General features: G+C 51.1%; 1 protein-coding gene across 2 annotated transcripts in view; it reads left to right on the forward strand.

The window, feature by feature from the left end:
- STK10 (serine/threonine kinase 10) overlaps positions 1–24,895 on the forward strand; it is a 48,919-nt gene that overhangs the window by 19,943 nt on the left and 4,081 nt on the right. The window contains exons 1-13 of one of the 2 annotated variants that reach the window (XM_026047486.1): positions 8,535–8,616; positions 8,769–8,817; positions 10,652–10,801; positions 12,877–12,949; positions 13,625–13,819; positions 14,005–14,086; positions 15,073–15,207; positions 16,374–16,910; positions 20,460–20,590; positions 22,548–22,671; positions 23,871–24,050; positions 24,289–24,381; positions 24,558–24,687. In XM_026047486.1, the coding sequence (XP_025903271.1) occupies positions 8,772–8,817; positions 10,652–10,801; positions 12,877–12,949; positions 13,625–13,819; positions 14,005–14,086; positions 15,073–15,207; positions 16,374–16,910; positions 20,460–20,590; positions 22,548–22,671; positions 23,871–24,050; positions 24,289–24,381; positions 24,558–24,687 (1,876 nt within the window). In that variant the 5' untranslated portion in view covers positions 8,535–8,616; positions 8,769–8,771. Of the gene's footprint in view, positions 1–8,534; positions 8,617–8,768; positions 8,818–10,651; positions 10,802–12,876; positions 12,950–13,624; positions 13,820–14,004; positions 14,087–15,072; positions 15,208–16,373; positions 16,911–20,459; positions 20,591–22,547; positions 22,672–23,870; positions 24,051–24,288; positions 24,382–24,557; positions 24,688–24,895 lie in introns of those variants that run through there. The other variant, XM_026047484.1, reaches the window with a different exon arrangement.

A 24,895-nucleotide genomic window follows, 5' to 3' on the forward strand; every position in this document is an offset into this window, starting at 1 on the left:
TGCCCWGGGCGACTGAAAGGATATTTTTCCATTCAAACCCATCTGGTTAGCCAAAGCAGTTTTGACTCGTCCTGCCAAAATTTCAGCAGGAATGGGAGTATTTCTGCCAGCCTGTGGGATGTGAGGAAGGAAATATTTTGTCACCTCGGAGTGGCTTAGGTGTGAAAAGCTTGTTTTCAGTCTCCCTGTGACCACTGGGGAGCTCTGCTTTTAAAGGGGTGTGTGGCGTTACGTGACATTGTTCTTCAAAAAGTTATCCTGGTGTGAAACTGCAAAACATTTGGGTTTCCTTATTTGCTGCCTTGCATCTTCTTGCTCTTGCTGCTTAGGGGGAATGTGTAGCCCACTTCTTATTTCAAGCATTTTTTTCTCTGTAGGTTATTTTGTTCAGAAGAAGAGGGGGGGAAAAAAAAGAGAAAGATTTATTACATTTAAAGTCTCTGAATGGTGTCCTTGTCTGTAAGGAAAATTGGCAAGCGTGGCGTGCTCCCTTACAGAGAGCTAATTATTTCCCTTCCACCTACAGAATAGTTGCCCTGTCAGACAAGCTGTTGACATTTGTCCTCTCCTCGGGTAGAAATTAGGGCTTCTGTATTGTTTTATGGCAGAACATGCCTGCACTGAGGGCCTCGGAGCCATGGAGGAGTGTGGAGCTGCTGCTGGTTGCTCCTCAGGACTGGTCTTGTGTTGGTTGGTGCCACATCGACCTTTCAGAGCTCTAGGAATAAGCCACTTAAGAAGCACTGTGTGGTTCTTCTGCAGTTCTGGGGCAGTTATGAGTAGTAGTTGGACCCAGTGCTGATACAGTGGGGTGTCCCATCTTCGTCCCACAGTCAAAGTTTTCAGAGATGTCCAGCCTTGCTTTGGACCAGCCGATTTCCTTCTTCCTCCCAGCCTTTCAGTGTGTGTTGGGTGAAAAGTGTTGAGCAGGAGAGCAATGAATAGAGTGCCAAGTTTCGTTGACGTAGGAATGTGACCCACCTCCTCGCTTGGCTTTGTAACATAAACTTGATCCTTGGACTTCAGACGGAGCAGAGTGTGCTGGCCGAGATAGCCAGGACACCTCGACACGGTTGCAAAGAAAACTTTGCTGATGTGTGCGACTCCTGAGGCAAAGGAGAGAGTAGAGCTGACTAAATGATATTTAAAAGGCAAGACAGGGCTCTACAAAGATGGTTCTTGTCTTCTGCACGGTCTTGTCCTGGGGAGGGAAGACACAAAATCTAAATATGGGACACTGAGCGTGGTTTGCAGCCAGACCGAGTCAACATGCTCGGTGTTGTTCCCTGTTGTGTAAGCCACTTCTGGGAGGGCCCATCTTATATTACATGCCTGCTCTGCTCTTGGGGATGGCAGAGCAGCATAGCTTCAGTGTTAACCATCAGAGCTGGAGTTCAGCTGTCAAACAGACCGAGCAAAGGACACGTTTCTTGACTATGACTAAATGCAGTTTCTGTGCCTAAATATATTTGTGGTTTTTTTTTTTTCCCCATCCACAGAGAATATCTCCATCCCATGGCTTCACTCAGAAGGTCAGGCCCCTTTCTTGGGAGAGGGGTGTAAGTTTGTCCAAAATCTGTGCTGGAACCTAAAAGATAAACTCTGCTATGCTCAGCTATCAGCCCAGCCCTGAGGATCTGTGCTCTGTGTGGAGGGACAGTGAGTGCCCCAGGGGAAGGAGCTGCAATTGGGTGGCTCTGGACACCACAATCATGTTAGCTGCTTTCCCAGGTGCTGGTCAAAGGGCAATAGCTCTAGTCACCTCAGTGCTAGATATGCTGGTATTGTGTCAATCTCTGGCTCTAATAGGGCTCACTCAGTGCCAGGTCTATCGAAACTGATAGGTGTAGTTGGATACAGGCTGTTCTGTTTACTTGCAACGTGGAGAGTGCCTGGCTCCCTCCCAAACAGGTTGTGGAGGCTGTGCTGGGATCTCGTGTTCACGTGTAGCTTGCCACTCGGGTTTTGTGTGCTCTTAGGACAGAGTCTGAGGCCCAGAAATGATTTGTTGTTGTTTTGGTTTGCTGAATGGGCTTTGGGCAAGGGGTCACTTATGTTTTTTTTGCTCCGCCACGTATTCCTTGCAGCAAAAGTGCACTGGGGACTTTTCCTGCCTTTGCACCTTGAGTGGAGCTCAGTGTCCCCTCTAGGAAGTTCTGGAGCCTGACTGAATTCTCTTGCAGTGAAGGGAACAATTTGGGAACAGAGCTTGTTGCTAATGTGTCTCTTCCTTGTTGGGTGTCTTATTGGGCTGAGGAATAGTGTGCCAAGCTGGGTGACCCTGATGTTCAAAAACCTGGATCAGAAAGCTGGAATTCACCAGCTCGTGGAATGATTGCAGATGGTAGTGAAGTAGTAAATTTTCTGTTCCTCCTGGACTTTCCACTTCTGTTTCTGGAAGATGCTTTCTTAATCTGAACCTGCCTCTTCTGCTAGCGAGTTGAGACCAATGGACACTGGGGACTGCCTGTGCTCTCTGCTCCCTGCCCTTCCTCAAGTGCTCAGAAAAGCCTTCCTTGTCCTCTGTGCACGATCTAATGGGTGGGAAGTGAGACCTGCCTTACCATGACCTTACCTTGATGGGAYGGGTCTAGACCGTTTCCTCCTGCCTTTCGCCCGACCAGTGTTGCTGCCTAGAGAGCTGTTCTTTGTTAGCTGGGTGAAACGGTGCCAGTGTTGACTGTGCAAAGAGCCTCCAGGAAATGTGGTCCTTCCCTGGGCTCGGCATGCTGAAGGGAGACTCTATCCCGCACCTGAGCCAGGAAATGTTTTGGGTGGGTTGGGATGGTTCACACAGGGGAGGCTGCTCAGGGCTGGCTCCTGCAGAGCCGCCTGCCCTTCAGAGCAGGGCTGGGGACTCTGCAACGGGGTCTGGATTGATCCCTGTCCCCACTCCCCATGTCCCGAGCACCAGGGCTTGGAGCCCTGTGTTTGGGGGGCTGTGGGAGGCTGCAGCCGCGCACAGGGACGGGTGCAGCCGTGGAGGCAGCAGCTCTTGCTCAATGTCTGCTGAAATCCAGGCAGAGCCGAGCGGCTTGTGGTTTTTGCCCGAGGTGCTGCTGCTGAGGAGTGTCTCTTCTGCCTCATTTCTAGCCCTCCAGCCACCAGTTTCATTGCGGTGGGAGGCAGTTGCCGACTTCTCTCTCTGGGCAATCCCCATGCAGAAAATGTGGGGCCGCTCCTTTCTTGCAGCTTTGTAAAATAAGGGGAGCGGGATTTGCTTCCCTTTCCTACTCTCACCCCCCGGGACAGACAGATGTGAACTGTGTGTAAACTGGAAAGGGTTAGTGCTCAAATAATGAGCAAAAGAAGAGTCCAGAGCACTGCAATGGGAGCTGGGCTCCCTTGCTCCYATGCACTGCTCTTAGCTCTGGGCTRAGCCTGGCACAGCAGCAGTGTCACCAGCAACACGAGTGCATGGGGTCCCTCTGGGCAGCAGGACAGCACCCAGGTGTGCAGAAGGGATGGGTGACACCTCTTGCAAGAGGAATTGAACAGGACAGGGATGTCCAACCTGTGTCACTTGTGGATCCCTCCTGGGAGGCAGTTTGCAGGAGTCACCATGGTGTGTCTCAAGATCTCTTCCTCAGCCAGAACAGCTCATCTGCTGTTCCAGCCATGCAGTAGAGCTCGAGGACAGCCTGGGCCCCCAACCCACCCACTCTTTCTTTCTTTTCTTTCTTTCTTTTTTTTTTTTTCCCCCTCTTGTGTGCATTTCCTTTTGTTGCGTTTTTGCTGAATGTGAAGGATTCCTTCCAGTGTGGTCTGCCCTCCTCTTCTCCTTCACAGCCAGCTCTGAATCCCAGGACGTGTCACCATTTGCTCTTCTCTCTCCTGCCTTTCCTGTCAATGGGTGTGAGGTGCAGGGAGTGACCAGCCGCTTCGCTGGTGCCGTGGCCCCCGAGTCGCGTCCCGTGCCACGCGGGGYCCCGTGATGCCGCAAAGAAACCCCCCATCTGCTGATCGGGAGGGGAAGCTGCTGAAGGGCTTGGGCTGCTGAGCGAGCTCAGGGCTAGGCAGGCCCAGCGGGCCTGGGGAGGGAGTGCAGGGAACACGGGAAGCGCAGGAAGCGGTGGCATGGGGGTGACCTGGCATTGCCTGCACCTCCTGGGGATGCAAACTGTGCTGATGGCCTCAATGCCCCGAGGTGCCACAGCTGCAAGGTTAGGGGCCGGGTGCTCAAACCCCATCACGGCGGCACAGGCTGATGGCAGCGGCGCGAGGGCGGCCGAGCGCGTCCTGGCGCCGAGGGGTCCCGCTGTGGGAAGGGCTCCGTGCCGGGAGGCAGCCCCCGGCCTCCCCAGCGCGTTGCTCCTTGGCCGCAGCAGGCGTTTCGGCAGCGCCGCGGCCGGGGAAGCATTCGCGGGCCTCTGCCCTCTGAAATGCCAATTGGGTGAGTAAAGAGCCGTGCTCAGGGTGCGTCCTCCTCCTTCATTGGACTTCAATTGCAGATCTCAGCTAGAGTTCAGGGACATCAGCTGTTCCACCCCAGGGCATTGTTCAGTGTTGGGTAAAATACCTTTCAAGATAAGCTTTTATTTATCTGCTTATCTCTMTATATATCTATATATAGCTATTTAAATGTTTTGGAAAGTTGTAAGGATTTAAACAGAGCCCAGGCAGAAGCAGTTCTGCCCAGACTGGGAGAAGGGTGCAGGCTCTCAAAATCCAACCTAGGAGGACTTCAGTAACTCAGGAGAAGATGTCATTCCTGGTTGGTCTGTCCCAGAAATTGCACACAGCTGTGATCAGGTCTGGGCTTGGGCTGGGTAGGAGTCCCTCCACCAACTTACACCAGGAAAGGGCTAGAGGGCCCAAAATCTGATCTATATCTGATCTACTGATTTAAATGTCMAAGTCATATAATGCTTTTTCATTATATATGGTACCTCTTGCAGACCCTTGTCTTTAAAAGCTCCCAATTTAAAGCAGAGTGGTTTCATGCACACGTACATATTTTCTGAGGAACTCCAGGATCCTCACACTCTGTTTCCTCTCATTATAGCCAGTCATGTAATGCTYGAGTAGTTCATAAAATTCAAGGGACATCCCTCTGCACTTTGTCTCTCCAACTCCGGCCACAAAGTGCTTCCCAGGATCTGTTGTGCCAAGAGGCACAGTTAGGATGAGCCATGGGAAAAACTCCGGGTCACTGGCAATGTCCTTTAACTTGTGTCAACTTTTGCTTTGAGTCTTGTGTGTGCCAAGTAGACAAGGCCCCAGAGGCCTAGGGAAACGGATTATTTGGATGCTGCATGCTGGCATCTTCCCTGAGAATAGGGGGAAGGGATCGTTTCTTGAAATGACAGCTCTCAAATGGTGGTGGGAAGGGTTGAGAGGGTCCTTTCTTGTCCATAGGCTAGGTGCTGGGATTGGTTTCTGCAGGTGCACCTTGGGCATCCCTGTCAATCCCAGACTAAACTGGGGCAAAGTCCTGCTCCCGTCCGAATTGGGAGCTGTAGCCTGCACCCTTTCCACTGCCCAAGAACTGAACAGCAGAAAACTGGCACGTGGCCAGGGTGCCYGAGGTGACTTTGCCTCTGTTTTTAAGTGCTCGCCAGCCATGAGCCCTGTTAGCCTGGAGGCTGTGCCTGCTGTCCCCCGAGGACAGCCAGGATTCTTGCTTTTGGTGCTGCTGCTCTGATGTGCTGAGCCTGAGCTGGGCTTGAAAGAAGCCTGTCGGTCCTGCCCTGGCAGCAGCTAGTGCAGAGCTCTGCTCAGCGGAGAGGTGCAGCCACAACTGCCTCTGGGCTCGCAAGTCGAAGCGCTGAACGTGCACAGGCTGCAGGATTTACAACCGCTTGTGACACGGGGGCAGGCGGCAGAGCTCCTGCTGTCGCTGAGCCTGCTCTGCAGGAAGCCAGCGCGGCACATAGGCGAAGCAGCCTTCGGCAAGGAAGTCCCTGGATTTGCTGCGCGGCGGGAGTCGTTACAAACAGGATGTCCCCGCTCCAAGCCATGGCAAGCCGGGCTCTGCTGAGCCACGCGGCCCCGGTGGGCAGCGCCGAGCGGGCTGCTCACCCTGGGRTTGAAGCTGTGACCTGGGTGTTGGAGACAGAGACGGATCTTGTGCTTAACAGGGGAACTGCTGGGGACAACTGAGAGCCTGATGGATTTTGCTCCCTGCTGTCTGCACATCCCTTCTGAGTGTGGGGGAAATGGGGCTCGCCCTGAGCCGTGGGGAAGGATGGGGTGCATGAAGAAAGATGTACTCACGCTGCATGCTCAGGCGCATAAAGAATCCAGAGCAAAAGGTTAATCTGTACCCAGGACCCTGCAATAAATCACAGCACAGTCGCTGCCCCGATGCGAGGCTCTTGTCAGCAGCTCTTTTTTATGGTCTCTAAACTCATTCCTCGTTCCAGCCAGACCACCAGGGTGCTGTCCCAGGGGGTCAGCGACCAGGAGATCATTCCCTCTATTCTCTGATCCCACTGGGGATGTCTACATGGTGTCCAGCCTGGCTCTCAGCACAATTCCTGCCCCCTCATCCCTCCGCTCTCTTGTTTGTGTGTTTGCTGCTGATGCTGGGTCTGGACCCCTACTGCTTTCATGGTAAGATTTTCGTTGAGATGCTCCTRGGAGGGATGTGTGCGTGTCTATGAGTGTGCACATCACGTCGTGTTCCCCTCCCCAAGCAACAGCAGGTCTCCAGCACTAGCACGTGAGTGGTGGGACTGCATTGCATTTATTTAAACCAGGATTTCTGTGCTGATATGAACCTGCTAGGTTCTTGTATGTTCAGACCGTCTAGGCACACTCTTAGTTATTCTTTAGCATCTCTGCCCTTGTTGGAAATGCATATTTTAAAGTATTTTTAAATTTTCCATACTTTCCATGTTCCTGATGCTTGGCTTGCAGCCTGCTGTATGCACCTGGACAGACACATTCATGCAGTTTCAGGCCTGCTAATTTTGCTAACTTTCTTTCTAGGCTGCAGAGCAGCATATGGCGGTCTGGGGAGATATGAAATGCACCAAAAATTGATTTGCACCTACCCAGGTGTGCAGGTGTGCAGGTGCTGAGAGGGCTGCGCTGCCTTGTGCTGTTTGTCACTGTCCTGCCTATGCCCAAGGAATTAAAAATCGACTCCCATGTGTGGAGGCTCTGCCAGAGGAGCTGCGTGAAATCCTRGGGGACTTTGCTCAGCTGGGACACACACAGAGACACGGTGGCAAAGGCGTAAGGCAGCAGCTACAAAGCTCCGTTTGGGGAATTTATGCTGAAAGTCCCTTGCCCCCTGAGCTGGTGGGCTGGGGTTGGTGTGCGGGTTTGGGGGTTTTGTGTCCTGCACCTCACTGCTTCCAGCTCGGTGCATTCCAGGTTTGCACTGGGTGGAGGGAGGTAGCCYGTGAATGTGGGGAGGAATGTCCTAGAAGTCACTGGTTAAAAGGAGCCTTTTAGATCTGTGTTAGGATGATGATGGGGGAAAAAGGAGCCAGTGTTGAATCCTGTGAGTTGGGAAATGGCATCAGGAAGCAATTCTTGCATTTTTGTTTCCTAGTGAAGCTGGTGATGCTCTGRTTCAAAGTCGAGCAAGAAGTAGTGTGGTAACAACATTGCCTGCTGCTGTATGGGCTTTGCTGTCCCACTCCCTTCCTCCCTGCAAGACTTCCGCTTGGCTCCAAGTCAGCACTGAGTTGTTCTCCTGGTTTACACGTCCTTTGAACATCTCTCCAATCGCTTCTCACTATCTGCCTGTTCCCCAGCCTCCTTAAAACACTTCCCCAGTCCTGGCCTCTGGTTATTCTTCTCAGCTTCCTCTAACTGTGCCCTGCAATGCTACCCAACCTGTCTGCATTTCTCTTCTCAGCATTGTTCCTCCTCTCGCTTTTGGACCCAGGCCCATTCTCACCGAGCGATTTGGACTACGCAGTGTCCAGGACAGAGTACCTGGGAATTGTGTCCCCCACCACGCTCGGGACGGGGAAACACTGTTTCCTCCTGTAAACATGTAGAAACTGGAGGACAGAAGAGCAGGAGGTGACCTGCCTGGAGCTGCTGAATTAGGCTCTGGGAAAGAAGGAACTTGAACCTTCTCCCCTGGGCTCCAGGGTCCCCTGGGTCCAGGGCTCAGAGTGGAGCTCAATGACGTGAGGTCCGTTCTAAGGGCAGCTCTGGCTTAGGGAGCCTCGCTAGTAAACGTTGGCTTCAGTCTGCGCAGTCGCTGTCCTCAAAGTAAACTCTGGCATTTCACCTCTCCGCTGTGTTGCCCTGTGTCACTTCAGCAAGGGCAGGGGGAAAAGTCGAGGAGGGGGCAGAAGCAGCAGCAATCTGGCAAACACATTCAAGCTGTTTACTGACGTGTTCTGCCCTCAAGCTGCTCGAAATCAGGAGAGCAATGAACTACTGAGCAATGAAAAAGGGGGGAAAAAAAGGAAAGAAAAGAAAAATGAGGGAGATGGAATAAGGCCCAAGCAGCCCTCCCCATCTCTTATTTTCAAAACMAAATCCTGCCTGAGTTTCCCGGCCACGTCAGCTCCCTGCTATGTCAGCTATCTCATCCTCTTGGCAAGCCTGCATCCCTGGAACAGCCTGCGCTTCCAAATGCAAGTGAAAAGGCTGTAAACACGCCCGAGACAGAGCTGACCCTGGCCACTCCGGCGGGGTTTCCAGGTAGGGCGAGCGAGGCTCCGCGTGTCCCCGGCGTGGGGATGTCTCCGCGTGGGCAGCGCCAGAGCGGGTCCCCTTGCCCGTTTCCCACCCGTGGGCTTGCTGCAGTGACACGCGGACCTGCCTGCMTAATTCCTCTCTCTCTGTTTCCCTAGATCATGATCGAGTTTTGCCCGGGAGGTGCCGTGGATGCCACCATGCTGGGTGAGTGCTGTGCGGTGCCATCGTTTGGCCGTGGCACCCGCCTGGCCGTCACTGTTTGCTCCACAGGCTCCTCTTTGCTTGGGGGTTTCCTGCAAGGCATTTCCAGGTGCAGCTTTAAGCTGGCACATGTGTGTGACCTGGTCTCTCCAGCTATTATTTCTCTCCCAAATTTTGCCTATTTTCTTACCTAGAGCACAAGGTGTGGCAGTGCTGGGGTGTTTCTTTAGCTACTTTGAATGTCCTTTTCTGATGTAAATGCTGCTGGGATTAGTAGATCACGAGGTGTGGAGGGGAAAGGGGAGAAGGGAGAGTCTGGCTGAAGGGGAAAAGTATTTGTAAATATTTATCTGCCTAAAGTGTAGGTGCTTGGGATCTTCTTCCCACAGTTTCCTGGGAYGGGGAACAGGGGCTGAGATTTCATTTGGACAGCCATCATAATGAATCTTTCAGGATCTTCTCACAGACTTTCCGTATGGTAGTCATCTGGCGAAATAGTGCAAGCTCCATAATAAACTGCAATTTGCAGAAATTCCAGGAATCTTCCCATTTTTAACTCCTCCCTTGCATGCTGGAACCAGGAGCATGTGGGCTTTCCCAACACCAGCCCAGGAGCCAGCAGCTGCCCGGGCTGCAGGGACTGCTCCTCTGCAMAGCCCCGGCGCTGCACGGACACAGGGGCCATCCCCTCGCCGAGATGACCACAGCACGTTGTGCCTGTCTGTGGAGAGAGTAAATGAAATCAGCATTTGCATTCAGTGCAAATGAGAGCTCTGTGAGGAAGAAAAGCAGCAGTGGAGGAGGAACAGAATAGCTGATCCAGCATCTCTGGTTCTGTGATTAAGATCTTGCTCTGAAAGGCCATCTGTCCTGCTTGCAGCAGTCYGTCAGTCAGCCCCCATCTTAGCCATACAATAGATGCATTTGGGGGGTCTATAAGGCTGGTTCTGCTGGCTCAGGCGAGATCTGCTGTRCACTCAACTGGGGGGAGGGCACGCGCTGCGAGGGGCTTGGATAGAGGGAGGRAACCTCCTTGGATGATGGTTACCATCTGGAGCTTTGATGGTTTGCAGAGGCACTGTCTTGGAGAGCAGGCAGGGAGAGCACGTTGGCCTCGCAGAGCTYAGTGGGAAGGTAGCTTCAGTTCCTGCGTATGCCCCCAAAACTTCAGAAATAGTGGCAGACGCCAGGCRTGATCTGAGCGCGCTGGTTCCTGCTGCTGCATGAAGAATCAGCTCAGCAGGTGAGGGTAACGCGGCCAGTCATTTACTCCTTGTCATTTTGGAAGATGGCTTGTCTCTTCTGACAAGCAGAGGACTTGGCTGCGTTCATGGCGCTAGGCTGCRTTCCCAGAGCCGGGGGACCTCTCCTGCAGGAGCGGATCCCGGCGGGCATGCCAAGCTCGCACGTGTGCCTGCGCCTGCTCCGAGCGCGCCAGCTCCCCGCGCTCTGCACTGCTCCCCTGCTGGCCCCACGCCGGGTGAGCCCCGCGCTGCTCCGCAAGGTCTCCAGCAGAGACTGCTTTCCCAAATACCCAGATGGTTGGAAGCTCCGACACCTACACGCAGGCACACCTGGATCTCTCGCAACAGCTATTCCTGGGCCAGATGCCATGCCCGGGCACCCCAGGAGGTGCCTATAAACTCCCAGCTGTGAGCACGAGAGGCTTTGCAGTGCTGCTGTTGTCTTGGGGAATGAGTTACCTTCGCAGGCTGGTTTGCACTGCTGTCCTGCCGCCGTGACACAGGGGCGGTGGGTTTTGAACGTGCCTCCTGCTTTGCTGGCTTCAGATGCTCCTTGAGCAGAGCTGCAGCTCAAATCCCATCTCTCCATCTAGAGCTGGACCGAGGCCTGACTGAGCCCCAGATTCAAGTGATTTGCCGGCAGATGTTGGAAGCCCTGCATTACCTGCACAGCAAGAAGATCATCCACCGGGACCTGAAGGCAGGCAACGTGCTCCTCACCCAGGATGGAGACATCAAGCTGGGTAGGCCGTACTGCACCGGGAGCTCCGCGGCTGCTTTCCATGCAATGCTGCAGCATTCCCATGGCGAGGAGGTGGCACAAGCCCACAGCRCGTGCAGAACTCTGAGCTCCTTGCAGTGCTGGCCATCAAGGATATGAAACTGAGAGCAGCCACGTGCTGCCATTGCAGGATCTGTGTTTTAGCATTGAGCTGTGCACAGATACTTCATGGGAGTGATGGATGGTTTCTCCTTCCTGCCATGTGTACGGGAGTAGAGGGCTGTGGCTGTCAGGGGCCTTCTTGTCTGCAGCCCTGCTTCTCCATGAGCCTGGCCAGGAAAGGATGGGGGACGCTGCAAAATTTACCATTAAGTTGTGTGCTGTTTTTTGTTGAGGAGTTCTGTTAATATCTGCTGAAAGTAGAAACGCAGGGATGTTGTCTGTTAACTCCTTGTGGCTGAAAGACTAGACCAAGAGGGAAGCAGTTGGAAAGAGAAAATATCCCTGCTGGAGCACAAAGCACTGTGAGAAAAGATGGGTCCAAAACAAGTAGTTCTGGTCAGCTCTTGGAAACATGCTGCCCCATGGGTTCCTCTAACCTGTAGTAACTAGTCCCCCAAAATAGGGACCCACTAGTGACTGAGTTTTTGGAGTGGGCTGCAGTRCATGCACCTCTCATTGCCTTCAGGGCATTGCTCCTGTGGCTTTTCACAAATYCCTTCGTGCTGTTCAGTGAGCCACATGGCTTGACTTGGTTCAGGAAGCGGCCGTGGGCACCACCTGGGGAGCTCTGTGCCATGAGCGCTGCAGGCGAGAGCCAAGGGGCTCCCCCAGTTATTAATGTCTCTATCTTATATTTAACTTATTTTCAGAGAGATATTCCCCTTTTGCAAGTACAAAATTATAACAAAGAAYGATGGACAAAAAAAGAGCTGCTCTGGGTCCATCCAATGTTACATTGGGATGAGGAARGTGGAAGGGCACTGCCTTCCATCCCCCAGCAATGCAGGGCCTGGACATTTCACAAAGCAGAGCTGGGCCTTCATGGACTTTTCTCTCATGGATTTGTTTAATCACTTTTTGAATTCATTTTTATGCTTTTTGGCCCACTGAGCAACCTATAAAAGGTGCCAGTTGGCAGGGCTGGAAGCTGAAGGAATTTGTCTTTTATCCAGAGCAGATCTGCTAGTGACAGGACAGGGTTTGCCAACGAGTTGCTTTGCCAGCTTGCTATGGGCTTGAGTTAAATTCACCTCCAGCTACGTAGTGAGGGATGAGAAGGTAACTTTGTGGCCTGGTCAGAAAAGAGGAAATCTCTTACTAGACCATACCAGGGAGGCAGAGCCACTGTGGGAAGTTCATGTGATGTTTCTGTGGGTGCTGGATGGGTACTCCTATCTTGAGAAATGGGAAGCCATGCACAGCCAGCCTAGAAAGATGGAAACCTTCATGCGACCGTGGGCTGAGCTCTGACATAGGAATTACCCTCCTGGTTTCTGCCAAGGAGAGCCACTAGCAGAGGTACCTTCAGTCTAGGGGTGCAAAATGAACAACAGCTCCTCCGGAGGCCATCAGAGAGAGCTGACCTGGAGCAGGCCCAGTACCTTCTGCATGTCCTACTGACTTAGTCTGGGTTGACTTCAGCAGTTTYCTTTTGGAAGGAAAATCAGGGAATGATGTCACTCAGGGACTACTGTGTATTGGGTTGAAGGGAAGAGAGAGAATGTAACAGTGCTTTGTTTTTTTTCTGATGAAATGACGGAGACTTTTTGCTACCAAATAGCAGTGCTAAGAGGAATCAGCCATAGACCCGCTGATTTTTTTCCTTTTTTTTCTGGGAAAAGGTCTTCCCTCTAGATATGTAGATTTTGGGCTTAAAATGCTCGTGCTATATCATGCGAAGGAGGGGAAGGTCCTTGGTGGTTATGTACATAAAAATAAGTTTAATTTCTAATGCTCAATTTAGAAGAAACAGCACACTATCATGTTCTTGTTTTACATGTGCATTWGCTTTTCAATCTGAATTCCAGCCAAGTGTGCTAATTCAGAAGAGCCTTTSAGTTTTCTTAATTCTTCTAATGTTACCGCTCTTTGCAGCTGACTTTGGAGTGTCTGCCAAAAACCTGAAAACCTTGCAGAAGCGAGATTCCTTCATCGGAACCCCTTACTGGTGGGTGAGCTGCTTTGTAAGAAATCCAGTGTTCATAAGGAGCCACGAGATCCTTTCTCTGAAAACCAGCCGTGCCCAGTGACATGGGCATGCTGGTATTTGAGATCCATGTAATGAGGAGTCTGGAGTGGCGTTCCCATGTGGAAAGGTTTCCCTGGTGCAGAGGGAGCAGCGGTCACGGTGCACGGAGCCAGCCCCAGAGGCTGCAAGGCTCCAGACTTGGAGGCGTGCGGGACACACGTGTGCTTGCGTGTGTGCGCTCAGCGCTCCCCTTCCCCGGGTGGCCGCCCGGCCTTTGAAGCAGCTCCAGGCACATGAGAACAACCCCTTGCTGCAGAAATGTAATCTCTAAATCATCCAGCTCGCTGAGGGAACGGATCGGGCGAGTATTAATTGTTGTCTGAGGCCGTGTCCGTGCCAGATGTCAGTGGCCAGAGGGTTTTCACAGGCTGTCTCGGCTGATCAGAGGAAGAGGGAGGAGGTTAGAGGAGATTGGACCGGTCCCTTAAGCAAAGATGCTGCTTCTTCCTCAACCTGGAGCTAATAAGAAAGGCCATTTTTGTGCCATGGTGTAGAATATTTAAAGTATTGAGTCATGGTCATGAGGCTTATGTGTGTGGCAATGGCAGTGGTGTAATCCCTCCCTATTCCTGCTTCTTGCTCTGCCCCTTGCAGGATGGCCCCGGAGGTGGTGATGTGCGAGACCATGAAAGACACTCCGTACGATTACAAGGCTGACATCTGGTCCCTGGGAATTACGCTCATCGAAATGGCCCAGATCGAGCCGCCTCATCATGAGCTCAACCCCATGAGAGTCCTGCTGAAGATCGCCAAGTCCGACCCTCCCACGCTCAGCTGCCCTTCCAAATGGTAAGGTGGAGGCTGCGGGTCCTGCATGTGGCCAGCCAGCCTGGGCCTGGCTCCTAGGAGGATGCCTGCTGCATTTTGTGCTGTAGGCTAGAAGGATTTCTGTCGGGAAGCAAGCTGGGCCACAAAGCTAGGAATGGGCATTTCTCCCAAGCATCGTAACCTTCTCTGCAAATTTGTGTTTAAAGGTCCAAAGAATTCAGAGACTTCTTGAAGACTGCCCTGGACAAGAACCCGGAGACCCGGCCAAATGCAGCACAGCTGCTGGAGGTAGGGGCCAGCACCAGCCCCGGGCTGGACCTGTGGTTGTGCCTGTGTCTTTATGAGTCTTTAGGTGTCTGGACCTCCCATTCTGGTACATCCTGGTTCTTTTCTCTGTATCTTTCTCTCTCCCCCCACCTTTTTATTTTTAATAAAAAAGAGAATCTTTTCTCTTTTTAAAGAAGAGAATTAAAAAAACAAAACAAACAAACAAAACCCGTAGACTGTTTCAGAGTAGTTTGTTCTTGCTTGGTACCTTTCATCCACTAAAATGCTCTATGGAGGAGTAGTGATGTTTTCCCAGTTGGAGCCAACTGCAGAGCTCCTATGGACATCAGCTGGAACAGAAATGGATTCCCATTTCCTAAAAGTACCAGTGCTGCAGCCAGCTTGTGTTATGCCAGATTTTGAGTCTTTTCCTTTCCTTCCATCCTGTCCCCTTGAAAAGTAGGGGAAAAAAAAGCAGTACCTCCCCTTCTTCCTTTTATTTTTTGCTGCTGGCAAATGCTCCCCACCAGCTCTGTTTGCACTCATGCTTCCTGAACGATCTGCCCTTCCCTCCTTAGCAGGAGGCTCCCTGCAGAGTCAGGAGGCCTGACTGCTGCCCCCCAGCCCTCCAGTTGCGAGGAGAGGACCTCTTTAATTGATGTCTTCTGCGGTGAGAGCCCCTTGTTTAAATGCAGCTGTTGCTTTTGTTGGGTGGCTGTTGACATGCTGCAGCCTCGAGCTGCGCTCTGCGCGCCTGGCCTCGGCACCCGCGTCTTCCTCTCTCRCACGTGCGCTGCAAAAAGCTGTGGATTCATTCATGGGGTTATGCCTGCCAACACCRGCAGGAGCCGTGTCCCTAGGTCTTTGCAACTGTTTATAAGCAGGGAAGGCTCCTCGGCTGCCCCGGCAATGCCAGCCCTGCAGCTCCTGTCCCCGTGCTCCAGCACAGCCTTGCGCGGCCCCTTCGTTGCCCTCCTAACGCCCGTGTGTCACGCTTGCCTTTCCAGCACCCCTTCGTTAGCAAGGTCACGAGCAACCGGGCCCTGCGCGAGCTGGTGGCGGAGGCGAAGGCTGAGGTGATGGAGGAGATTGAAGACAGCCGGGAGGACGCAGAAGAGGACGACTCATCGGAGTCTGCCTCGGTGAGCGCTGCAGCCCCTTCCCCAGCCCCAATTCACTTGCYGGTGGCACAGCGCTGTGCAGGAAGGAGCCCTGCCCCTTCCTTGGCTCCGCAAGGCCAGGCACTAAGGATTTCCCGGCTCCCAGCCCCTGGGGAGAGGGCTGCCACCGCGTCACTCCCGTCGGGGCGGCAGGAAAGCAGTTTCCCCATCAGGGAGGGACCATTTTCCCGTGGCCACCAAGGGCACGGCAAAACAATGCCGCTGGCCAGTGGCCAGGCAGCCCTTTAGCAGGAGGGACTTGTGACAATGTGCTGCCCCGGGCGAGAGCTGGGAGGCTGGCCGCAGGATGCGGAGCCTGGTGCCTCCCCGTGGCGCCTGCGTGGGCTCTGTGTGGGAAGAGCTCTGGATTGGGAAAGCATGGAGCATGCAATCCATGCTTCCTAATTCCGGGAGAGGTTAGGAAATGCCACCTCTTTTCCTGGCCACAGAAAGAAATAATGACATGACCTTAAAAAAAAAAAAAAAAAAAAAAAAAAAAAAAAGCTGAAAAACAGCTTTTTTTTTCAGCTGAAAAACAGGGCCTGGTAGCAGCCTGAGAAGCTGGAGGGGAAGCAAGGGCTGGGCGGCTGTGAGACAGAAGTGAGGGCACTGCCAGCTTTAGGATAGAGCCTGGCAAAGCCCTGTGCTGGGTCTACTGGAAGGATAACAGGGTTCCTGGACAGCAGGAGATGCCGGGGCTTCTCTAACCCATGGCAAAGGACCGTGCTGGTATTAGTCAAGAGAAAGGGGGTTCRATATGGAAAACCTTAGCTTGTCTCTGAAGAATCTGTGGTTCTTAGTTTCCTCTTCCTTTCCCTTAATGCCCATAGCTCTAAGGACAACCTACCTGGAGAAAGATATAAATATTCCAGGACTGATGTCTCCAGGAAGAGGCAATTTCTCCCTGATAACTCTTTAGCTGTGGGTACCTTTACTCTGAGGCATGAAGATTTATGGCTTTCGCACTGTGTTAAAGTGATGGTGAGGGCTCTGCAGGAGACATGCAAGTCTCTTGCCCAAGAATAGCCACAATACCTGTCCTTGAGTTTGTAATTCTGGGTCTTGAATGTGGGTTTCTCCTACCTATGATAACTCTACCTTCCTGCTTTCCATGCAAAGTCCAACATCTTCCCTCTGTGTCCTTTCAGCCCCCTGGGAAGCACAAACGAGATCCCTCTGAAGCGAGTCAGATGAGTTTTGATGGGGAGAAACCTCCAGACTCTTCCTCACCCATGATAGYTAACGGGCCTGTGGAGGCTGGAAGGGAAATTGCAGATGGACAAAGCAATAAAGTGAAGGGAGATGAACAGATAGGCAGTGACAATAAAAAAATGGAGAGCAACCACCATATGAAAGGTGTCACCAGCTCTGCTGCTACTGGCACAGAAGGTGGAGAAGTTGCCTTCAGCACCCAGAGCAATTCAACTGAAGGGAACAAGCAGCCAGGGCCAGCCAGCAAAGAGCACAAGAGCATCGGGGACCGGCCAGAGAGCAGCCACTTGGAAAACTTCACGGAGGATAAACTTGCCAATGGGAGCTTGGATTCCTCGGCTCCGTTTTCCAGCAACCGGTACAAAAGAGATTCGGATTCTGGCAGCACTTCAGCTTCAGAAAGCATGGACCTCACCATCTCGCTGTCTGCTGACCTGTCCCTCAACAGAGAGAGTGGCTCTCTGTCTCTGAAGGTGAGGGTGATGGGTAGAGGGTGTAAAGTGGAAAGGGGGCAAACCTCTTATTAGGAAGTAGTGGGGGATTTTTCTTTTTCTTTTTTTTTTCTCCTTTTTAAGAGTGTTATCCCCAAAGTATATACCCCAGTATATTATCCCCAAAATTCAACTCATGCTGCAGTTCGTTTGGGTTTCTGACAAGCACGAATTAACTGTGCTGCTGACCTGGCTTTTGCAGTTGTATGCAGGCTGAGCAAGCTTAAGTGTAGAAATGCAAAATATGATTTCCTAAATTTTATAGGCTGTCAATCATTATATGACTCTTGCCTAAACTCTTGGTCCAAGGAGACAGCTTGTTTGGGCTGGTGCACTTTTTGATTTTTCCAACCTGCCATACACTGGTCTGCTTTGCATCAGTAGTGACTTGCACTAAGACCTCCCAGGCTGCCTTTTTTTTTTTTTTTGGCTTTGATTGAAGACACAAAATAACTGGAATGATATTTGCTGAGCTACAGATGAAGTAATGTGTGTGACTTGAAGGGGCAGAGATTTGTTTTGCACACGATCTTTATCTGCCTGCCTGCATAAGTGAGCGTTTCCCAGCATACAAACATGCCCAAATACCATTCTTGGCACAACTTTCTCACCTCTTCTCTGCTGCTGTGAGCGTGACAGCCGGCCTCCCCACCAGGAGCCTGCAGTGAGCCTGGCTCTGTGCTCACAAGGCAAGCGTGAATGCTCTGATGCTCTTGCAGAGCAACTCACCCTTCTGCRCTAGCCCTCCTGGTGCCACGGTCACCACAGAGGGCAGCCAGAGATGCCTACCATGTCACATACGTGATTCTCTCCCTGGTGGATCCCCTAGAAAGGGAGTTGTCTGGACTTTTACTGGGTTTAAGTCTCGAAAAGAGATGGTAGGAGATTGCAGTTTGCTTTGACCCTTTGCTTAGACCAAACTAAATCACATATCTCTGAGCAAGGCTCTCTTTTAATGCTCTTCTCCGAGAACACCGTTGTTGCAGCACAGGGATGCCCTCTCACTTCTTTTTTTTTTCACTATTTGAGACYGGAAAGTAAAGGGTGCATTTTGCACCCTTGAGATTTGGTGTTGGGGTAGGTACTGGGCTGTGCTGCTTCCTCTCACCTAGCCACAATGCAAGAGACAGGTGAGACTCCTGGAAAATACTAATCCTCTAAAGACCAAAACCATGGTCCTTGTTATGGGACAGACGGGTGGACATCAACGGGGCAACAGACACAGTTCAGTTGACATGATTTGCCCAGGTCTGYGGTTGAAGATGAGCGTCTGGGCTAGACCTCCATGGGAGCTCCCAGCCCACCACCAGTGCCCCTGGTCATGTCTGTGCTGCTCCGATCCCAGGCAGCTCTGGGTCTCTCTTGGTCAGGCTGCACTGAGTGTTTTGATTCAAGTTTCACAACAGAAGCAAGAAACCACACATGCACATTGCTTTGCCCATAGCGTAGGCACGTACTTCTGCTCTTTGTACCCAGATCAGAGAGTTGTGCCTCAGCATTTTCAATACACTGAATTACCCTTAAGGCTGAATTCTTCTTCCTCCCAGCTGCTGGGGCAACCCCATGCTGGGATGTTTTGCGATTTCCAGGGGTTCCTGTTTACAGTTGCAGGAAATATCTGTGCCTCTTTGTTTACTTCTACACTGAAGAGATGCAGGAGGGACCTGGGGAGGAGGGTTTTCTCACTGCCTTCTCCTCCTGTCCACACAGAGCATCACACAAGCTCTTGGTTCAGGCTTCACCGCACAGAGCCAAACTCCCCTCCCAAGTTTTACTCTCACCTTGATTGCATTTTCCCTGTAAATGTGCCGGGCATGTTGCAGCAAAAGAAGATACAGCAAAGAGTTAAAGCATTTCTGATATAAGCATCAATGGTTAAATGCTTTTTATTGCTATACTGCAAAGTTTAGGTGACTGCTTGTGCAGGAGGTCCTGGGTTTGAGCATGCAGCTTGACCTTCTGGTGCCTGATCTGCATGAGAAGTGAGTGTTCACAGCTTCTGCTAAAACCCTTGAGAGCTGGAGGAGACTTGCTATGACTTACACTGCAAAATGTGCTCAGAGTGGGCACACAAAGTCAGTGKCCCCAGTGACCTGTTTCTCACAGTCAGTTTGCTGTGTTTGGAATATAACATCTCACAGAAGTGTCATGGAAATACATTTGGTCATGTTCAGCAGAGGATCTTGACCCTCTACCAAGGGACAACAGCAAAAGCCAGGAGAAAATGAATAATTCTAGTTGCAGATCTAAGTTTGAATAGCCTCATGAATAAGCTCGGGAGCCGCGTGCGTGGCGGCAGAGGAAGAGCCCTGCGGTGCAGCTCGGTGCTGTCCTGCCTGCCTGAGCCAGCGTGCCGCAYGAGCCCTGCCTGAGGGGCAGCTCAGCAACGCTAATATTGGCCTTTGCTCAGATTGCTAGTGTGGGATTCCCAGCTCTGCCACTCGAATGCCATTTGGGGCAATAAGGGCCTGTATGAGTTAAGCTATGCACATGCACAGCTCATGCAAGGCTTCTTGCACCTGCCTTGCCGTGTTGGTTTAACCATGAATGGGCAAGTATGTGGTTCTGCAGTTAGCAAGTTGCTCACCCTCAGGGTTTCTCTGGCTCCTTGCAGCAAGCTTTCTGAGGGCCACCAAGCTCTGGGCTTCTGGGACTCACGGGAAGCTCTTGAGCTGTCTCCTCCATAATGGTGATTGGAGCAAGAGCAAGAGGAACCTGGGGAGTGCTTGCCCATTCCACCACTGCGCTCTCCCTGTAGGACCATAGGATTTAAGTCATTCATATCCCCACCTTTTTGCCAAAGAAGCTGCCTGCCTGGCCCAGTTGTGCAGCCGTGCTCCATGCATCAGTCCAGGAGGAATGCAGGCTGGCTGTGCTGCGGCCGAGACAGAGCACGGCTCCTGGCAGTTGTCTCCACCTACCCTAGTGGAAGCGAGCCTGGCTTGCTTTGTGGAGGTCACCGAGGGGCTTGGAGCCGCTTGTGATTAGCTAAGCACTGTAACAAGAGCCARAGAGACATATGGTCCATGCCTTCAGGCAAGCTTGGCTTGCTTCCATGCAGTTCTGTCTGGAATTGTGAGCCTGACGCGGAGCCTTGCTTGCCTTGGATCTGCAGGTGTGCTGGGGGGACCTGAGGGTCAGATGGCCCCAGAAGTTTAAAGGGAAACATTGCAAACTTCACGTTTCATGTGGTTCCCAGGTGCTGCTGTGCAGTGAGGCCCCAATATCCTCCGTCAGACTCAGCTTCTGTTACACAAAGCAGGGAAGGGTCCTCAGGGTGGTGGGTTGTCTCTCTTCCAGAGCATGCTTCTGGAGGGTGGAAATCAGCATCATGATAGTAAGCAAGGCTGCATGGTTGGAACTGGAATTTCAAATCTGCTGTGGATTTTTGCTTGATGCAGTTTCCTTGCTTATGTTCTTCATTAGCAGCATCGTGGAAGTTGCTCTGAGACTTTCAGCTGTAGCATCCTGCATGGTAAGCCAGGGAGCCCACTTCATGGTCTCTTTCTTTCTTCCCTTGCTGAATGTCAGGATTCTCGGATGCAGAAGAAGACACTGAAGCGGACTCGGAAGTTTGTGGTGGATGGAGTAGAAGTGAGCGTCACCACCTCAAAGATCATCAGTGAGGATGAGAAAAAGGATGAAGAGATGAGATTTCTCAGGTAAGCTGGTCACCAGGGCAGACGGGAGAGCCTGGTGCCTAGCTGGGACAGAGTTTTCTTTCTCCACAAACAAACCTAGGAGCAACCAGAATTCCTTCCATTGTCTGCCTTCTCTGGGAAACATGGGAGTCATGGTCTAGCTCGGACAGGACAACTGTCCTACATGAGCATCCTTTTCTTAACTGCATTTGTGCCAAGCATAGGGCTTTATGTACCACATACACTGAGCTCTCCACACTTGGGAATGATGGATGCATCTTGGGATTAAGATGCAGCAAGGTTATAATAAGGGAAACTTGTGCTGGCTGTTTCTGAGCCTTCTCTGGGAATAATCAAATGTGCGTCTCTAGGGCTGTGGATGGAATTAAGCTCTATGGAATTAAGCTCAATGGAATCCAGCTCAGAAAACTTCTCAAGATGTTTTTATTCTTTTTCTTCTTATATCTTATCCTTCATTAAAAAAACCCACTCAGGAGGTTGTAAATCCTTTGACCACCACTTCATATTCACAATGTGTCCTCCCCACTTAAATCTTTATGATTCTGTTACAGGTTTTTTTAGCCTTCACAGCTCACTAACACTTTATTAGGGAGGGAAAGGGCTGTTTCTAGCTCCATTACTGTTTATAGCATCAGTGAATGAAGAGGCCTATTAAAGAATTAAAATACATTTTTGGGGCTTGATTCTCTATTCCAAGCCTCACTTGCACTGCTCTGAAGGACTCCCTGAACACATAATGTGTCCTGAGCACAGCATGTCACCATGGCAGCCTGATTTCTAGTCTCTAATGGGGAGTATATTTGGTAGCTCATTAGCTACTTCTTGCAAGGAGCACATATGTASCCAGAGGTACCCAGGGAGCCCGTGTCTTAGTGCACAGAGAATTCACAGCTGAGATGCTGGCTCCTGGTCCTCTTGCGGGTCTGGTTGCAGTCCTGAAAACAGGSTCTTCTTTTTAACAGTCTGCCCCCTCCTGTGATCTACAAGGTGGCAGAAGGTTTGGGTTGAAAAGCTTCAAGTCCCTGAACATCTTTCAGATGTAGTTATTCTACTAGCAGGCATAATGAACTCTCCTGCCATACTGCTTGGCACTTAAGGGTCTCATGCCTGGCTTTTTGGAATACACCGAGGTATTGATTTGAAGGTGGGATTACAAGTTAGCACATCATGCTGGGCCAATTGATTTAATAGGACTAGAGTTTGTTTTGATGACAGAAATCACTTGAAAGTGATTTTCCCAATAGGGCCCCCAGAGTGAACTGCACTGCCGTGTGTAGCAGCAGAGGTCATGGTGGGGATTCTGCATAGAAAAGTTGTTGCCCCTTGATAAGTGAGTGATGCATCAGTGACTTACCGCTCACTTGGGCATAGACTTTTCAAACGGGCTCAGATGCTGGGCAGAGACCCCCTTTCACTGGATGTAAAGCTGCATGAATAGATGAGGGGAGTGTTGCATATGTAAGTCTGAACCTAGAGAAACTGCCCTTTTTGCCATCCTGTTACAAGCAAGAAGGGGYGCTCAGCATGGGATCGAGGGGGGACATTGTGCTGCATGTTGAAGACCAGTATATGCTCAAGTGGATGGCAGGACRTGTGTCTCAGATTTCAGCTGGCAGAGTATTGCCTGCAGAATCACCTTAGGAGGTGTGTCAAGGCTTGCTTGCAAAGACTTAAATGGCAATAGGCTTCCCTGTGAAAACTGAGTTGGCCAACAGTTAATGGAATTAACACCCTGCTTCCCGCAGCGACCTGGTGTCACAGAGCCAGGAGCCCGTCAGTTGGCAGTATTCGCCTGCTTGTGCTCAAGGCGAGAGTGGCAGTGCTAAGGGATGGCCGTGCAGTTCTCATTTACTGCTGTAGTGCCCTGGTCATTGATTCTGCCGTCTTTGCTCAGGTGCATCACTCTGAACTTGTCTGACTGCATTTTTCTCTTGTCCTCCTTTTGCATTCTCCATAGGCGCCAGGAGCTGCGGGAGCTGCGTCTCCTTCAGAAAGAGGAGCACCGAAACCAGGCCCAGCTCAACAGCAAGCACCAGCTGCAGCTGGAGCAAATGTTCAGGCGCTTCGAGCAAGAGTTGACGGTACGTGGGCACGGAAGCTCCTGGGCAGCAGTTGGTCTGGCTTCTCCTCTGCAGATGCCCCGCAGACCCACCCACAAGACAGCACTGTCTGGGTTGCAGCAGTCCTGGGATGTCATGTCCACGGAAAGCTGAGAAAACCCTTTGGGATTTGAGGGACTGGATGCATGTGCTGAGGATGGAGCCTTTTGTGGGCATTCAGCATGTGCAGCATAGCAAGCACTAACGGCCATGGCCCAGGAGGGTGTAGCAGAGGAAGGAGTGCTCCGGACTTTCCCTCTTTAATGCYTTTTCCTTATATTATCTGTTTGAGACTACTGTGAGAAACAGATTGTAGCACATTGTTCCTATATTTCACAGGAAAGGACACTTTAAATAAGAAAGCAGAACGGCCAGGGTGTGGGAGCAGAAAAACTGGAAAGTCTTTGGGCATAAATTGAATAAAGATCAACAGAGTTTAAATACTTAATCTTTCTTTGGGGAGCTTATGTTAGAATTATCTGTAGGGAAGTCACTTTAAAACTTTCCTGAGCCATCTTTAAAATATCTCTTTCTTAATTCACCTAGTATGCACGCTCAGTAACCCTGTCTTCTCCTGGCAGGGTGACAGRAACATCATTCAGTTCCTGTTTCTCTTACATTTCTAAAGCCTTGMCATGCCACATCTGTGAATTCCCACCCAAGCAAGTCACTTCTCATTTGTAAGATATGTTCACAGCGCTGTGCAACGTGTAGAACCCCTGCCTGTGCTTCCGGGCAGTTTCCCTGTGGCACTTAGCAAGCTGCCCCCGTTAACACTGGCCTGTTCTGCCTGTGCYGCTGGAGGAGAGAGATGCAAAGGGGCTGCTGGAGAGCACAGCGCTTAGACTTGCAAGGCTGCATCTGCAGAGCGAGAAACGTTCTGCTGGGGCACTGTGTGCTAATGGTTTTACCASAGCAGCTGGTCCCAGTGGGATGTTGTAGATCAGGACTCGAGCAAGGAGAGAGGATTCCAGTGCATCAACATGAGAATTTGAATGTTTCCTGCTCCCACCAGTAGTTCTGCTCTGTATGCTTCAAGTGTCATTTTTGGAAATTTCTGCCTTAAAGAGCCTCAGTTCATACAGAGATTTCACTTTTTCCTTTTTTTTTTTTTTTCTTTTTGTCATTTGGAAGGAAGTAAAGAAGAGGCTGAGGCTGACCCATGTTTCCTTCCCATACAGGCAAAGAAGAAATTCTACGACACCGAACTGGAGAACCTTGAACGTCAGCAGAAGCAGCAGATCGAGAAGATGGAACAAGATCACTCGCTGCGYCGGCGAGAGGAGGCAAAGCGCATTCGCTTGGAGCAGGAACGGGATCATACCAAATTTCTGGAGCAGCTGAAGCAGATGAAGAAGGAGGTAAACATGGGAAAGGGGTGGAGGAAAGACGGTTCCCTGCATCTGTTTCTTCCAGGAAAGCATCAGTATTTCTCCACAGTAGATCTTGAGAGGAAAGTGTTTGCTGGTGTTTTGGCAAGAAGCTCTTTTATTTGATATTTTCAAATGATTCCTGAGATGCAGCTGTTTGGGGACATTAGGTGGCGTTGTGTTTAAACCAAAATTACCTGCTGATAAATCTCCTTTACTACCCCTAAAGGTCAAGAACGAGGTTGAAAAATTGCCTCGGCAACAAAGGAAAGGAAACCTGAAGGTGAAGATGGACGACTTTTCCCAAAAGAAGCAAACTATGGTAAGGCTGAGGGAGGGCATTGCTCCAACTCGGAGTGGGARGACTGTAGGAGTCAGAAGCATGCATCATTTTGACCTCCCTCCTTTCGGGATTGGCACATGCTAAAATTCCACCAGATGTTTGCCCAAGCTGTAGCAGGAAGGAGAGCTCAAGGTGATACTGCTGTTTTCTTCCAGGAACAGGAGTTTTTGGCCAAGCAGAAAGAGGATCTGGAGYTGGCCATGAAGAATATAACAGCCCAGAACAAAAAAGAGATTTGTGACAAGGAACGCGAGTGCCTGAACAAAAAGCAGCAGCTCATGAGAGGTGGGTGGCAAAAGCTGAAGAAGAAGAAACCAAATGCTGTAGCAATAGGTTTATCTGATGCTGGCTCTTCCCACGCAGCAGATGCTGTGACAGAGCTGCAAGCTGGCAGGGCAGGATTTAGAAAAAAAAACATCCTTGCCAGACCCTGTCTAAATGTTTAACAATCATAATACTTAAAGCTTTAATCTTCAAAGCACTTTACAAATAT

The sequence above is a fragment of the Nothoprocta perdicaria genome, unplaced genomic scaffold, assembly GCF_003342845.1.
Source record: "Nothoprocta perdicaria isolate Ctin4 unplaced genomic scaffold, notPer1 scaffold_5, whole genome shotgun sequence".
NCBI classification, from domain to species: domain Eukaryota; kingdom Metazoa; phylum Chordata; class Aves; order Tinamiformes; family Tinamidae; genus Nothoprocta; species Nothoprocta perdicaria.